This window comes from Schistocerca nitens, chromosome 4 (genome assembly GCF_023898315.1).
Source record: "Schistocerca nitens isolate TAMUIC-IGC-003100 chromosome 4, iqSchNite1.1, whole genome shotgun sequence".
Classification (NCBI taxonomy): Eukaryota; Metazoa; Arthropoda; class Insecta; order Orthoptera; family Acrididae; genus Schistocerca; species Schistocerca nitens.
Window position 1 is genome coordinate 882,007,972 of NC_064617.1, and position 15,978 is coordinate 882,023,949.

At 45.1% G+C, this 15,978-nt stretch overlaps 1 protein-coding gene across 1 annotated transcript in view; it reads left to right on the forward strand.

The window, feature by feature from the left end:
* LOC126252640 (cGMP-specific 3',5'-cyclic phosphodiesterase) overlaps nt 1-15,978 on the forward strand; it is a gene marked incomplete at its 3' end in the record, with an annotated part of 583,236 nt that overhangs the window by 528,797 nt on the left and 38,461 nt on the right. The window contains exons 18-19 of the mRNA XM_049953543.1: nt 10,971-11,054; nt 11,137-11,287. Coding sequence (XP_049809500.1) covers nt 10,971-11,054; nt 11,137-11,287 — 235 coding nt within the window. The remainder of the gene's footprint in view (nt 1-10,970; nt 11,055-11,136; nt 11,288-15,978) is intronic.

Consider the following 15,978-nt stretch of genomic DNA (forward strand, 5'->3'; position numbering starts at 1 on the left):
GGCTGTACGATACGTGAATGCCGTCCTCCGACCAATAGTGCAACCATATCGCCAGCAAGGCATTCGCCTTCACGGACGACAATTCGCGCCCCCATCGTGCACATCTTGTGAATGACATCCTTCAGGATAACGACATTGCTCGGCTATAGCGGCCAGCATGTTCTCCAGAGATGAGCCGACCGCTGTGGCCGAGTGGTTCTAGGCGCTTCAGTCCGGAACCGCGCTGCTGCTATGGTTGCAGATTCGAACCCTGCCTTGGGCATGGATGTGTGTGATGTCCTTACGTTAGCTAGGTTTACATAGTTCTAAGTCTAGGGGACTGATGACCTCATATGTTAAGTCCCTTAGTATTTAGAGCCATTTGAACCATCTTCAGACATGTACCCTATCGAACGTGCCTTGGAGTGATTGAAAAGGGCTGTTTATGGACGACGTGATCCACCAACCACTCTGAGGGATCCACGCCAAATCGCCGTGGATAGTATGACACGACGAATACAGGCATGCATCAATGCAAGAGGACGTGCTACTTGGTATTAGAGGTACTGGTGTGTACAGAAATCTGGACCACCACCTCTGAAGGTATCGCTATATGGTGGTACAACATGCAGTCTGCGGGTTTCATGAGCAATAAAAAGGACAGAAATGATGTTTATGTTGATCTCTATTCCAATTTTCTGTACAGGTTCTGGAACTCGCGGAACCGAGCTGATGCAAAACTTTTTTTGATGTGTGTGGGTTACAGGGACCATGCGAACGCAAACAGCGTATTTTACGACAGACTACCACCCTACAGACGGAGTATAGGACAGCTAACCATTTTTAAAGTAAACTGAAAAGTTAGCTTCTCTCCAGAAATGCTATATTGTGTAAGAATAGTTACAGACAAATTCTAAGTTTAAAGTAAATTTAAAAATGTAAATTCTACATAATGTAATTTGTATGCATCCTAAGTGTAACCTTGTCAGAGTTGTAGCCACAACAAATGGTTTTACACCCTCGAGCTTTCTGCCGAGTGCTCTATGGTCATTGTCAAATGCTGACTCACTGCCACATCGTTGCAGCACTTATTGCGCAGCTCTGTCACCGGCTGTGGCGACGGTGGTGCTGAAGCCATCCCGGGTCTGCTTTAATCTTGTGATTGCCAGGTTCTGTGCTTTACTCACATGCTAACTTTATTCTTGATGCTGAATATTTTGACCTCTATACTTTCAGTAATCTCACTATCCCACACTATCCCAGAATCATTTGCACTGCCGCGCGGGATTAGCCGAGCGGTCTGAGGCGCTGCAGTCATAGACTGTGCGGCTGGTCCCGGCGGAGGTTCGAGTCCTCCCTCGGGCATGGGTGTGTGTGTTTGTCCTTCGCATAATTTAGGTTAAGTAGTGTGTAAGCTTAGGGACTGATGACCTTAGCAGTTAAGTCCCATAAAATTTCACCCACATTTGAACATTCATTTGCACTAGTAAATATGGAGATGTTCCTGAGTGCAACTTTAGTCCCTTTTCCAGACAATGTCCAGCTGCTTGCGCTTTTTCTGTATAGGACTGTCGCACAGACCCAGTGTAGTACTGTCCACGCTCACACAGTACTTTGAAAACGCCAGGAGCTCTGACGCCCATATTACCTTTGACAGGCGTCATGTGTTGAAGTTATGGCTCCTCAACAGCTGGGTCATCTTCCCTGTCACTGAATCACAGAATGACAAGGACCAAAGCTTAGGACTCCGCTTCTCGGCATTGTTCTGCTCGCACAAGCCTTCTGAACTACCTATGATGTTTGTTTTTTGTTGTATTCTTTCTCACGAACGACTCTCCCTATCGAGTTCAATTTTGCGGTAACTTTCTACCATAATGAACCGAGGTCTTTACAAAGAGCTATTTTGAACCGCGTTCTGCTGCCTGTAAGCGTGCAGACACCGGTGCACGTGAGATGGTTTTCAGTGCACACCGCGCCTGAGACACACATTGGGTTTTCGGCAGACGAGGACGTGAAGAAAGGCAGAGCACCATCCTTTCCAACCTGCATCGTGAATTTGATGTGGTCATCGATGCTACTGCAGTGTTCCAACAAGTTTCACAGTTTTGAACGCCACTGTGGCCAGCCATTTAATGTGTCGAGGACGTAGCAGTAACTCGGCTTTGCAGGAGCCGTGTTAAGAGTGATATCCTTAAAGTTGCCTTTATTTCTACTTTCACAGTCCTGTAACTACTTTGACAACGATACATAATCTATTTGTATTTTAAGATGTACAACAGTCATTCATCACAAGGATAAAAAATATATATCATACGCTAACGGAAAAAAAATCGCAATACCAAGAAGAAGTTGTGCCACATAAACGAAAAGTGGTAGGCGTGTTTCTCCATCTGAAAAATGGCGCCACTAAGAGGATACAAATCGTGTTTGCTTTAAATGCACGCTGTACCGGTCGTCAGCGTTAGCTACCGTTGAGACTGGAAGTGGTGAGTTGATGTTAGTCAAGAATGCCTTTAAGGCGACAAACACGCCATTATCAACACCTCACTAGGTTGGACACTGCTGTGGAGACACTAACGCATTACGTTCCTCCACGGCAGACCATCAATGCACAGTATAACTGTTCGTTTTTGGAGCATCACCTGCGACCAGCTTTGAGAAAGAAGCGGCTACACTTTCTGCACAATCTACCCATCATTTTGCATGACAATGCGCTGGCACATACAGCGTAACCTGTGGCTGCTCTGTTTGGTCGATGGGACTGGGACGTACTGTACCATCCACCACACTCCCTGGACTTAATTCCTTGTGACTTTGATTTGATTCCGAAGATGAAGGAACCACTTCGTGGCATTTTCTTCAGAACTGCTCCAGAGATTTGACAGGCAGTAGACCGCTCCACTCGCACCATCAACAGAACAGGCTCTGCTAACGGTATACTACGCCTTCCACATCGTTAGCAACAGGTTCTACACAACGCCGGTGACGACTTTGAAGGACAGTAACAGGTTCAAACATGTAACTCTTTTGTATCGGCGGTGAATAAATAGTTGCCACAGTTTAAGTTCCAACCCTCATAGATTCAAATGGGTGATATTAGTGATGAATGTCAACAAATATTTAAGTCAATGGTTCCAGAACTGTCGCTTTCATTATACTGTTTCATTAGTTCTCACAAATTCCACGCATACTGCTGCATTCAGTAAAACGATCCGTGGCAGTCCAGTTCTCTTAATTGTCTTCCAATAGGCATACTCCGAAGACATTCAGCTATCACCATAGAATAACCTGTAACCGGATCAGTGTGCCAGCTCGCCACTACTTCACTGACCAGATTTCTGCATGTTTCCCTTTCAGTTACATTATTGTGTTCTCACAGTCATTGACTAAACAAATACTGCGAGAAGTACTGCCGTCCTCAAGTACATATGAATTTAAGAGCAACGTGTGGACAACGTTCCAGAGAGCGAGTCAAAGAACTTTCAAACAAAACTTAATAACACCTTATGCATCCCTAAAAAAGCTATGTTTAATAAGAGCAACACATTTCATTGTCACAACTCAGATGTAAATATTTTTTTGGTCATCCAGAAAATCATGATGTTTTTTAAATCAACGAAAACTTCTACCCAATGGTTTGTTTATTAATGAGTTTGCAAAATAGAAGATAATAAAAGTAAACACTAAACCACCAATTCCACTCTCTATAAATTCATATATTCAGTAATGTTGCGCCATAACCCAGTTTAGCACATTGACACTGTGGGAGTCGCCGCCTGGGGCTTCTGAAAGGACAAATTGTGACACCATTACAGCATCACCAGAACGTGAAGTTACTGACACAATGGGAGAAACAGGAGCAATGATGTCATGGTTGTTCAATGGTTGGGCCACATGCTTCGACCATTTCAGAAACGATAGCTGACCACACTTATATATATATATATATATATATATATATATATATATATATATATATATATATATATCGCCAAATTTAGACACTCAATTGCAGCCGTCACCTGCTGCTGGAAAGGGGGGGGGGAGGGGGGAGCTGCAGCCCAGTATACAAGCCCAGATGAGTCACCAAGCCCCCAACCAGACTCTGCCTTGACCAGCTGCAGGCCGCCGCCTGTTCTAAGTTCGAATGCTGCTGGCTTAGTGCCTTGCCATTGGCAGACCACATGATGGGCCATTGCCACCTGCTGTTGCCTGCCTACCCTTTGAGCACTGTCCAGCGGCAATCGCTCTGTGTGGGAAGACACTGCTGTTGTTCACCATGCCCTATTTCAGGTACACATGACTACCATAAGTTGCCTTCAGCCATGCTGGTGACACTGGTTTGGTCCCGTTTGCCCCAGTTCACTTCGTGCTGATCAGCAGGAAAGAGCTAGTTTCTGCAGCTGGTGTGCGCTGTCATCACACGCCACCCACCCCCGGACCTACATCAGCACTCTGGCCGTCGCACTGACACCAGCACATCTTCGCCAGCTGCCGCCACGGCCTGTGGAAGGACTCCACGCACTGTCTGTTCGATGTGCTGTTGCTGGCACCAACATACTTCTGCAGGCTAAGGCCAGCCTGCGTCTCAGAGGACACTGACCACCTTCCAGTGCCGTCATCTCTGTGTAGTTTGTTGTTGAATGAAGAGATTGACAGTATAATTTTTATGGTGGATCGTCAGACATCCACCAGACACCCACCGCCACACCACTGCAGCCACGCCCATGATGGCGATCTGCAGGCATTCTGACCTCTCACAGTCAGCCTCACCACTCGCTGTAGGGGTCACCCACCCCAGCCACTACAAGTTGTGTCATATGTGGGACCTTATGTCTGCAGCTGCTTCTGGGACTATGACTCCAGCTGTAACTCGCTGTATCAGCATGCAGCAGGATGAGTGTAATGTTATGGAGAGTCAGTTGGCCTTCGACCAAAGATTTAATTGTGTTTTTGGGTGCAGTTTGAGAAAAGTAAACTCAGGTGGTGTTCTGCGGATTGCAAAAATGTATATGTGGGATTGCACCATTTAGTAGATGCAATGTATCTTGTTGTGGACAAGAGGAAAGACTCGAAAAATATAGGGGGTTACCTTTTAAGGAACATTAAGGACTTTACTAGTTCAATTAGCTGAGTTGAGAGCAGACACTGCAAACATGCATGAGCAAATGAAGACTACGAGAGAACAGAAGTGTGCCCGGTTTACCTACTCCCACAATACGTCCAACTACCGTCAGCCTAGTTAAACCTACCGACACGTATATGGAGCCATCTTACCGAATATATATGACGATGGTGGGCTAGACCTAAGGAACAAATTGTTGATCTATGGATGAAAAATGTTAGGCTATAGAGAGGTTAGAGAGATTGGAAAAGGATAGTATTTAGCGAAAGTGGATAGTCACGCGAAAGTAATTAATAATGTGACTTTAATTAATGCACACTGTAGTAAGATTGTGGAAGTTCAGGAAACTAATGTGGGCTACCACCTCCTATATCTTGCGAAAATTCCAAAGCTTAGTCAGCTACATAGTCAGACGAAATAAATGTGTGCTGTACTGAAATGAATGAATGTGTGAATAGCAATATGGGAGATACTGATTTAGGTCAGTGGTATCCACCCCATTGGGAAACAATAGATGTTGTGAACAGGATACTGGGCTGGGTGTGTTTCTGGATAGGCAGTGGTCATGTACAGGGAAGTACATGCACCAGTGATTCTTGTGTCATGCAGAGTGTAACGTAGGCGGCAACGTTATTGCATATATTGCGACAGACGCACGGGAAGCTATTGATAATCTAAATTGTGTTGCAAATGTTGTGAGTAATGGAGTGGTACGGACGCATTTATTTCCGAATGGAGCGGATTCGCCGCCTCCTTTGATGGAGCTGCTTCGTCAGAAGGGGGGAGAGGGAGGGGAAGAAAAAGTAAAACTGCTTGTAAGATTAATAGTCGGAACGACAGAGCTAAATCCCTTCAGGAGTGTATGCGTGAGGATCGGGAGGTTCATGATCGAGAGGTTCATGACAATAGAAAACATCGTGTGAAAACTATTCTTCACATGACGGAACTCGGGGACACATTGGTCCAACAGAGGGAAGTGACGCACTGTTGCAAGGTTCTCCTGTAATGAGAGACAAATCAATTAAAAAGCTTGCAAAGTAATTGAGATTCAGTTCGCATCATATATTGCCACAAGGTACAAGGAAGCACATCGTTGCAGAAAGAAGTCAGTCTGTAATTAGCATTGAAGTAAGAGGAGCATAGTTTAAGTGGTGTGTTTCCCAGAAAACGTAAGGGACACTTTTGCTGCGGAGACGAAGTTCCAAGAAACGTACAAAAACAGCGAGTTAGGAACCTACTGGATTGATGAAATGGAATGCAGCCATGAAGGATCAATGAAGTAGGACCTTTTGCTTCAAATTACGATTTGTTAAGGGAATTTCATAAGAAGAAGGAGTTTTGTGGTATTATTTTCAGTTGTTCTCTGTACTTCTGAAGCTGCGATTCTGTGGATCAGGGAAAACGAGGGAAGTTCAGTGGGTTAATTGCAGGTGAGAAGGGGCACATTACTGTGGAGCGGACGTTCCAGCATGTTCAGCAGTACAGTGATGAATGATGCAATAAAGTCATATAAATGAGTGTCTCTGTTTTTAGGACCATTGTATTTCTGACTGTGCTTCGTGTAACCTGTATTTACTTTAGGCAGAAAACTTTTGCTCACTTGAACTGACAGGTTATCAGCTGCCAGCAGACAGGTGTAATCGTCGAAAATCGTAATTAATGTAAGCGACCAGCCAGTCAGCGCTGCGATTCACGCTGGATTAGAATAAGGAGAACGAAAAAGTATTGTACCTATATGTCAAACTACTAGTTATGTTGTCAAGAATTTTCCAGTGGATCGTATCTCCCAGAGAGGGGAGGGGTGTTGTGCCGTGACCTGGTTTGGCGACGCAGCGCACTCCTGTGACCGTCTCAGCAAAAAGAAGCCATAGTGAGGATGGTGCAAGAAACTCAGTAGTTGGTGTCCTTGCTCAAGAAGACATATTCAGCATGCTGACATAGCGGAAGTCGCCGCTTAGACGTTCTGAAAGGACACGTTGCAATGCTGTTTCACTATACACTATAACCAGCAATGTGGAGTCTGTGACACGATGGGAAACTTGGAGCAATGACGTCATGGTTTCTTAACGACTGGGCCTCACTTCTCGACTTCGAGATATGGTAGTTGACCAGGCTTGCATATGCAGTATATTGCTAAATTTAGACACTCAGCCCTGGTCTTCACCAACTGCCAGCACGAGGAGAGGTTCAGGCGAGTCTTCGAGCCCAGCTCAGTCAGCAAGCTCCCACCACCACACTCTTCTGTCTTCACTGGCTGCAGGCTGGTGCCAGTACTGATTCCGAATGCTGCCGGCCTAGTGACTTCCCACCAGCAGTCCGAGTGCTCTGTGATGCTGCCATCAACCAGGGAGACTACAGTTGGGCCTGGACTATGGCGGGCCAAACTGCCGCTGTCCGCTGTCACTGTGTGCAGGCACTCGTCACCTCCGTAACTTGCCTTCGTCCTCGCAGGTGACTATGGATTGGTTCTGTTTGCTCCGATTAACTTCGTGCTGACCAGCGGAAATGAGCCAGGTGCCGTAGGTGCTGTACGCTGGCCATGATGCGATACTCAGTTGCAGACCTGGATCAGCACTATGGCTGTCAAGCTGACGGCAACATGCCTCTGTTGGATGCAGCCACTGCCTGTGGGTGGACGGCACACACTGTCCGTACGACAGGCCTTCCATGACACCGGCACGCTTCTGCTGGCTGAGACCACCCCCCATCACAGAGATCACTGATCGCCTTCCATTACTGTCGTGACTGTGTAGCTTATTATGGAATTAAGATATTACTTGTAATATTACACTACTGGCCATTAAAATTGCTACACCACGAAGATAACGTGCTACAGACGCGAAATTTAACCGACAGGAAGAAGATGCTGTGATATGCAAATGATTAGCTTTACAGAGCATTCACGCAAGGTTGGCGCCGGTGGCGACACCTACAACGTGCTGACATGAGGAAAGTTTCCAACCGATTTCTCATACACAAACAGCAGTTGACCAGCGTTGCCTGGTGAAACGTTGTTGTGATGCCTCCTGTAAGGAGGAGTAATGCGTACCATCACGTTTCCGACTTTGATAAAGGTCGGATTATAGCCTATCGCGATTGCGGTTTATCGTATCGCGACATTGCTGCTCGCGTAGATTGAGATCCAATGACTGTTAGCAGAATATGGAATCGATGGGTTCAGGAGGGTAATACGGAACGCCGTGCTGGATCCCAACGGCCTCGTATCACTAGCAGTCGAGATGACAGGCATCTTATCCGCATGGCTGTAACGGATCGTGCAGCCACGTCTCGTCCCTAAGTCAACAGATGGGGACGTTTGCAAGACAACAACCATCTGCACGAACAGTTTGATGACGTTTGCAACAGCATGGACTATCAGCTCGGAGACCATGGCTGCAGTTACCCTTGACGCTGCATCATAGACAGGAGCGCCTGCGATGGTGTATTCACCGACGAACCTGGGTGCACGAATGGCAAAACGTCATTTTTTCGGATGAATCCAGGTTCTGTTAAAGCATCATGATGGTCGCATCCGTGTTTGGCGACATCGCGGTGAACGCACATTGGTAGCGTGTATTCGTCATCGCCATACTGGCGTATCACCCGGCGTGATGGTATGGGGTGCTATTGGTTACACGTCCCGATCACCTCTTGTTCGCATTGACGGCACATTGAACAGTGGAGTTACATTTTAGATGTGTTACGACCCGGGGCTCTACCCTTCATTCGATCCCTGCGAAACCCTACATTTCAGCAGGATGATGCACGACTGCATGTTGCAGGTCCTGTACGGGCCTTTCTGGATACAGAAAATGTTCAACTGCTGCCCTGGCCAGCACATTCTCCAGATCTCTCACCAATTGAAAACGTCTGGTCAATGGTGGCCGAGCAACTGGGTCGTCGCAATACGCCAGTCACTACTCTTGATGAACTGTGGTATCGTGTTGAAGCTGCATGGGCAGCTGTACCTGTACACGCCATCCAAGCTCTGTTTGACTCAATGCCCAGGCGTATCAAGGCCGTTATTACGGCCAGAGGTGGTTGTTCTGGGTACTGATTTCTCAGGATCTATGCACCCATATTGCGTGAAAATGTAATCACATGTCAGTTCTAGTATTATATATTTGTCCAATGAATACCCGTTTATCATCTGCATTTCTTCTTGGTGTAGCAATTTTAATGGCCAGTAGTGTATTTCCACCTGACACCCCCCCGTCCCCACCTCACAACTGCCGCCACCCCCAAAGTGCTGTCATGTGTGCATCCTGACCCTTCACAGCCAGTCTCACAACACACTGCAGCGGTCACCCACGCCGGCCTGTACAGGAAAATTGCACTACACTGTTAGCTTTTATTCACCAAATAAAATCACTTATGCTGAAATACGTTTTCTAAGTGCTGGAAGGAAATTGAAGTACGATACTGGAGTACCTGTGTTATGAAGAAAAACGGTATAATGTTCCTTTGGAAATGCATGCATGTCCGAAGCAACACACACTGTGGCGACTACAGCCGTTATGAAACACATGAAATGTATAAGGGAATGGCGACAGTGAAAATTACCGAGCGAGGGCGCAGTGGTTAGCACACTGGACTCGCATTCGGGAGGACAACGGTTCAATCCCACGTACAGCTGTCCTGATTTAGGTTTTCCATGATTTCCCTAAATCGCTTCAGGCAAATGCTGGGATGGTTCCTTTGAAAAGGCATGGCCGATTTCATTCCCCCTTCTTCCCTAATTCGATGAGACCGATGACCTCGCAGTTTGGTTTCCTCCCCAAATAAACCCCAACCCAACAGTGAAAATTCGTGTCAGACTGGGACTCGAACCCACAATTCCCGCTTAAAATGTCCTCCCCTTTTACGGAAATTACATAATATGTGGACGACTACGAGTTGTGACACAGGAACGACGACATATGGAAGTTTCGGTGTGGCCATGAGTTGTGCACGGATAGCCAGAGTGTTTAAAACGACCGCTCGCGTATAGCGGGAAACTAGGGTTCGAATCCCAGTGTGGCACAAATTTTCACTGTCGTCATTCCGTTGTACAGCTGACGGTTGTTCGTACTCGCAACTGTGTTTAGGTTTCATGAAATTAAAACAGTTAAAAAGAAATGAGACTCATCCCATTCATGAAATTCTTGTTAAGTTCTAGACTGAGATGTGTGTGCAGTCAATAGTGTCAATCCTGAATTTCTTGTTCCAGCTAACAGTTCTCGCTGACTCCAGTACAACACTTGCCTCTCCTCATAATAACAATGATAAAGCAACTAATACAGAAAGTAATAGAACAGTATATTTAACTTATCAATGTATAGTCTGTCGGCGTTTCAGATTAAAATCCGTGTCAGGTATTTTCAACACACAATCTTTCGTCAGAGGTCTTCACGGTCATTGTCAAGAGACTGACTGCTACACAGCAGCGCATAACCTTGTGCAGGTCCCAGATTCTGCTTTCCATGGGAACTTGCAAAAGTCATAATAGTCTACGTTCATCATTCATTTTGTTTCGCTTCATTTATTTTTAGGGAACCATATCTCATCACTTCTGTCTTATGAGACTACAATTTTCTTATTAATTTCTACTATTTCTTCTCCGCCCCTTCTATCTAAGTTGACTCACTCCTCTGATATTTCCTAGCCCTTCTATCTGTTTTGCTACCAGTTTTGTTAATAAAGCGTTCTATGTATTAAACGCAATAAATTAAGATGACAGATCTACCCACTGTTCACCTACACGTTGCCTGTGGTACTATTATTCAATCAACTGTCAGAGAGATCATGGCGCATAGCTATGTGATGGTGCTGTAAACATTTCTGTTTGGTTGTATCTATAACCAGATATCTTTCTTTTTTTTTGTAGGCAATGATGGACAGAGAAAGAAAGGATGAATTACCACAGATGCAAGTGGGGTTCATAGACGTGATATGTCTTCCACTGTACAAGGTAAAATGTTTCCGACTAAATGTGCTCTTGCTCTTTCTCTTCTTGCTCTTGAAGAGACACTATAAGTTCCTGTGAACGGCAGGTGCTGTCTGAAACTTTCCCGTGGATACAGCCGCTGTACGACGGCTGTCTGGAGAACAGGCAGCACTGGCAGGATCTCGCCGAGAAGGTCGAGATGGGACTCACCTGGATCGACCACGACACCATCGACAAGCCGGTTGAGGAATTTTCAAGTTAGTACACAACATCTATAACATATTTGAAAATATATTTCTAGAGCTCACGTTCGTTTCGTTATTTTTTTGCATACATTAACGATTCTAAACATTGTGGTAACCGAAAAGAATGGTTCGAATGCATCCAAGACCCGGGACTGCGTAGAAGAGCCCACCGCCCACAAGTAGCCAAACATCCTCGGTCTTGTGTAAATATAGGCTTCCGCGGCCGTTGTCACCGTCAATAAAATTCTTCTGGGTTTGAGGCCGCATTGTCATCTATAAAATTCCGACGTTTCGTCGACTGTTGCAAGGCGCTTTCCTCAGGGTGTATTGCTAACTGCTGAATGAGCACTAGTTTGGTTCCTTATACAGGGTGTTACAAAAAGGTACGGCCAAACTTTCAGGAAACATTTCTCACACACAAAGAAAGAAAATATGTTATGTGGACATGTGTACGGAAACGCTTACTTTCCATGTTAGAACTCATTCTATTACTTCTCTTCAAATCACATTACTCATGGAATGGAAACGCACAGCAACAGAACGTACCAGCGTGACTTCAAACACTTTGTTACAGGAAATGTTCAAAATGTCCTCCGTTAGCGAAGATACATGCAACCACCCTCCGTCGCATGGAATCCCTGATGCGCTGATGCAGCCCTGGAGAATGGCGTATTGTATCACAGCCGTCCACAATACGAGCACGAAGAGTCTCTACATTTGGTACTGGGGTTGCGTAGACAAGAGCTTTCAAATGCCCCCATAAATGAAAGTCAAGAGGGTTGAGGTCAGGAGAGCGTGGAGGCCATGGAATTGGTCCGCCTCTACCAATCCATCGGTCACCGAATCTGTGGTTGAGAAGCGTACGAACACTTCGACTGAAATGAGCAGGAGCTCCATCGTGCATGAACCACATGTTGTGTCGTACTTGTAAAGGCACATGTTCTAGCAACACAGGTTGAGAATCCCGTATGAAATCATGATAACGTGCTCCATACTGACGAAACTAAAATGAGCTCTAACATGGAAATTAAGCGTTTCCGGACACATGTCCACATAACATCTTTTCTTTATTTGTGTGTGAGGAATGTTTCCTGAAAGTTTGGCCGTACCTTTTTGTAACGCCCTGTATACTATGGAGGAGTGCTGTCGTTGGATGTGAGGGTGAGGAGAAAGGGGTATTACGAGTTCATTTTATTGGTCTTTCCATTGCATGTTGTCATTGGCGGAAATAGGCGTTTTCCATTGGATCTTCCTTTACTGCTTGCCATTGGTGGAAATCAGAGAATAGGAAACTGAGCGGCGACTACAGCGTAGCGTTGTTTACTGACTGCCTAGTACCGACCCGGCCGCGTCAGCGCTCTGTGTACCCTCCACCGCTGCGGCCTGCCGCGCGCCTGTTGCTGTGCAAGAACTGTCCTCCTCAAAGCTGCCACTGCCGGCAGCCAAGACGCTGGAAGTCGATACCCGTCTTCTCTATTCATAGTGTCGGGTCGCTTGGCCATTTCTATAGCCTCTCTAACCTTCCTCCTCAAACTAAACGGCTGTTTCGCCAGTATGCGGGCCTCTCGAATTTCGATCATCTTCCTGCACTGTTCCTGGTGTTCTGCCAGCGCTGATTTGTTGTACTGTTTGAGGCATGAAACTTGTCAATTGTATCTTTCGTCGAGCCCAGAACGTTCTTAGAGCTAATGGCTACGACATAGGGTGATACACAGAACCGTGGCGCCGAAGGAGGAGGCCAACAGGGAAATGCAGACCGAAGCACAGAACACCGTCGTGCTACCATATGTACAAGGGGCAAAATTCTCCGTCGGGCAGATATTAAGCCGATTTTTCGGAGCAACAACAAAACAAAAGACATTCTGGGCTCGACGAAAGATACTGAAACGTCGCCTTAGAAAAATTTATGAATGATTGTGCTGATAAACCCCTTACGTTATTTGATTTTCAAACAGCTGAACAAAACTGAACGTACTCAGACATTTCTCTCTTTACTTATTCTGATCATCACTAAACTGACACACAATATTTCTAGCGCAACGCAATCTGACTTTCAATAATCCCTACAAAAGAATGGCCTTGACTAACAATAACCTATACCTTTCATGAATCACTTACCTCACAATAATCTTAGTTACTCGAACTACTGCAATACAGCGAGCCCCAATACTGCCACCTAAATAAAAGATTCTAACTACTGATAGGCATAGTTAGCAAATGAAAGATTTTGATAGAGAACAAACAATGTATTTACCTTAATAGTGTTCAAAAGCCATTATATATATATATATATATATATATATATATATATATATATATATATATATATATATATATAATTTCATGACATCCAGTCTTACAAATTTACTCTCTCTGATGGACACACGTCCAGATCATCCGCTCTCAAAACTCCGCCATCTCACTCCCCACATCCACCACCGCTGGCGGCTGACCTCCAACTGCGCAACGCTACGCGCTGTTCACATCCAACTGCCCAACACTACAATAGCGAATATTACAACAATGCTAACCAGCCACAGACTGCACACAACACAGCCAGTGATTTTCATACAGAGCGCTACGTGACGTTACCAACATAAAAACCTAAACAGCCTACTTACAATACAATTGACAAGTTTCGTGTGGTCGGAGTTTATGAAATCGGGTGCGAATGTGGAATGGTGTATGTAGGTGACACTGGGTGTCTAATAAGCACAAGGTTAACTGAACACGAGAGATATATCCACCTCAAACAATACAACAAATATGCGGTGGCAAAATACCTGGAACAGTGCAGGATGAAGATCGAAATTCTAGAGGCCCGCGTACTGGCGAAACAGCCGTTTAGTTCGAGGAGGAAGGTTAGGGAGGCTAAAGAAATAGCCAAGCGACCCGACACAGCAGTGGAGGGTACACAGAGCGCTGACGCGCCTTAGTCCATACTAGACAGTCAGTACACAACGCTACGTTGTAGTCGCCGCACAGTTTCCTATTCTCTGATTTCCACCAATGGCAAACAGTAAAGGAAGCTCCAACGGAAAACGCCTATTTCCGCCAATGACAACATGCAATGCAAAGACCAATAAAATGAACTCCTAATACCCCTTTCTCCTCACCCCCACATTCAAACGACAGCACTCCTCCATAGTATATAAGGAACCAAACTAGTGCTCATTCAGCAGTTAGCAATACACCCTGAGGTGTATTTTATAGATGACAATGTGGCCTCAAACCCAGGAGAATTTTATTGACATCCCTCGGTCTTCTTGCCGCGTCAAATCGAAACAAAAACGCGACCTTTTGATGCTGTCCTCCATTATCTTGGTCAGGAGCAAGTGACTGTCGCCCTACTGCCAGATGCCTTGTCGACGTCACAGATTTGAAGTTGCTGTGAACTGAGTACGAATGACGCGCAGAACGGTATTTTTGCCGCCAGCATACATCCACTCCAACACTCACTCGAGTATCGTGCGACGTACAGTTTGTTCGTGTGCGTCCTACGGATTTTGATTGTCATTACACAAGTGCAGACTCATCCCATTCTATTGTATTACGATTTTTGTGCCTGCGTCTCGTTGAATCTTAACAATTTGAATCCGATACCTGGAATTAACTTGGCTTAAAGCTTCGAAGAGATAAACACCGTGCATTCCATTAACTTTCGACATTTGTCTTTTTTTTGTTTCAGTTACAGAAAAAGGGATAGACGCCACTGTTGTCTCGGATTTGTAATTATGTGTATCGTATTGCCGAATAACTGTTTTTCTAAATGAAGCTGCGGTGGCAACGCCAGATTTCAGTTGCAAGTTGTTTATGTAACGGCTTCCTGGAGCAGTACTTCATATAACTGTTTATCTACTTTAAAAAATTGAAAATTCTGTCGTAATATACTCATTACGTTAAAGGTTTAGTGCAATAAGTCGAGTATTAAATTTAGAAACTGTGCACATATGGCTTGGAGCTCAGTAACCGAGAGAGCGCAGATTAGCCGGTATTTGAGAATGAGCACACTTTGCAAAAGCCAACAAGCTTTACACATACTTTCAAACCTGTTAGAAGCTTCGCCTCTCTGTGTGTCCCCCCCCCCCCCCCCCCGGAATAAAGTGAAAGGAAAAAAGTTTAACGCTTACTATATTTTCGCTATTCTTGCAGTAAACTCGAACGTGGGGCATGACGTCTCAATTTATTACTTCTTTCCACTAACTCTATTCGCAACACACTTTGCAGAGAGTACCCATGTACACCACTCAACGTACCTACAACATTATATCACTGTACGACAAATACTTCAGGAGATATGACGTCATAAACATTGAGAAGCATCAAAAATAATCTTTTGCTTAAAAAGGAGCCCAAACTACCCAGACAGTACTCATCCGGTGTATGATAATAAGAGCGTTTAGCATCTTCAGACAAACTGTAAACATCACATCAAATCTTTTGTAAGCGTTTCTCATTTGTAAAATAATGAGACATGAAAGTGCTTTACGTGTCGGAGTTCAATTCTTTACAGAACTGCAGGTGGGGGGAGAGGTAAGAGGAGGAGTTTGACTGGTCGCTTCCTATTGCGATAATTAGAAAGTTCAGAGAAGAACTCCAAATTTTGAGCTGTGACTTGAAGCAAATTAGCGAATTATTACACACACAGCTGCAAAATACTAACGCGAATTCTTTACAGACGAATGGAAAAACTAGTAGAAGCC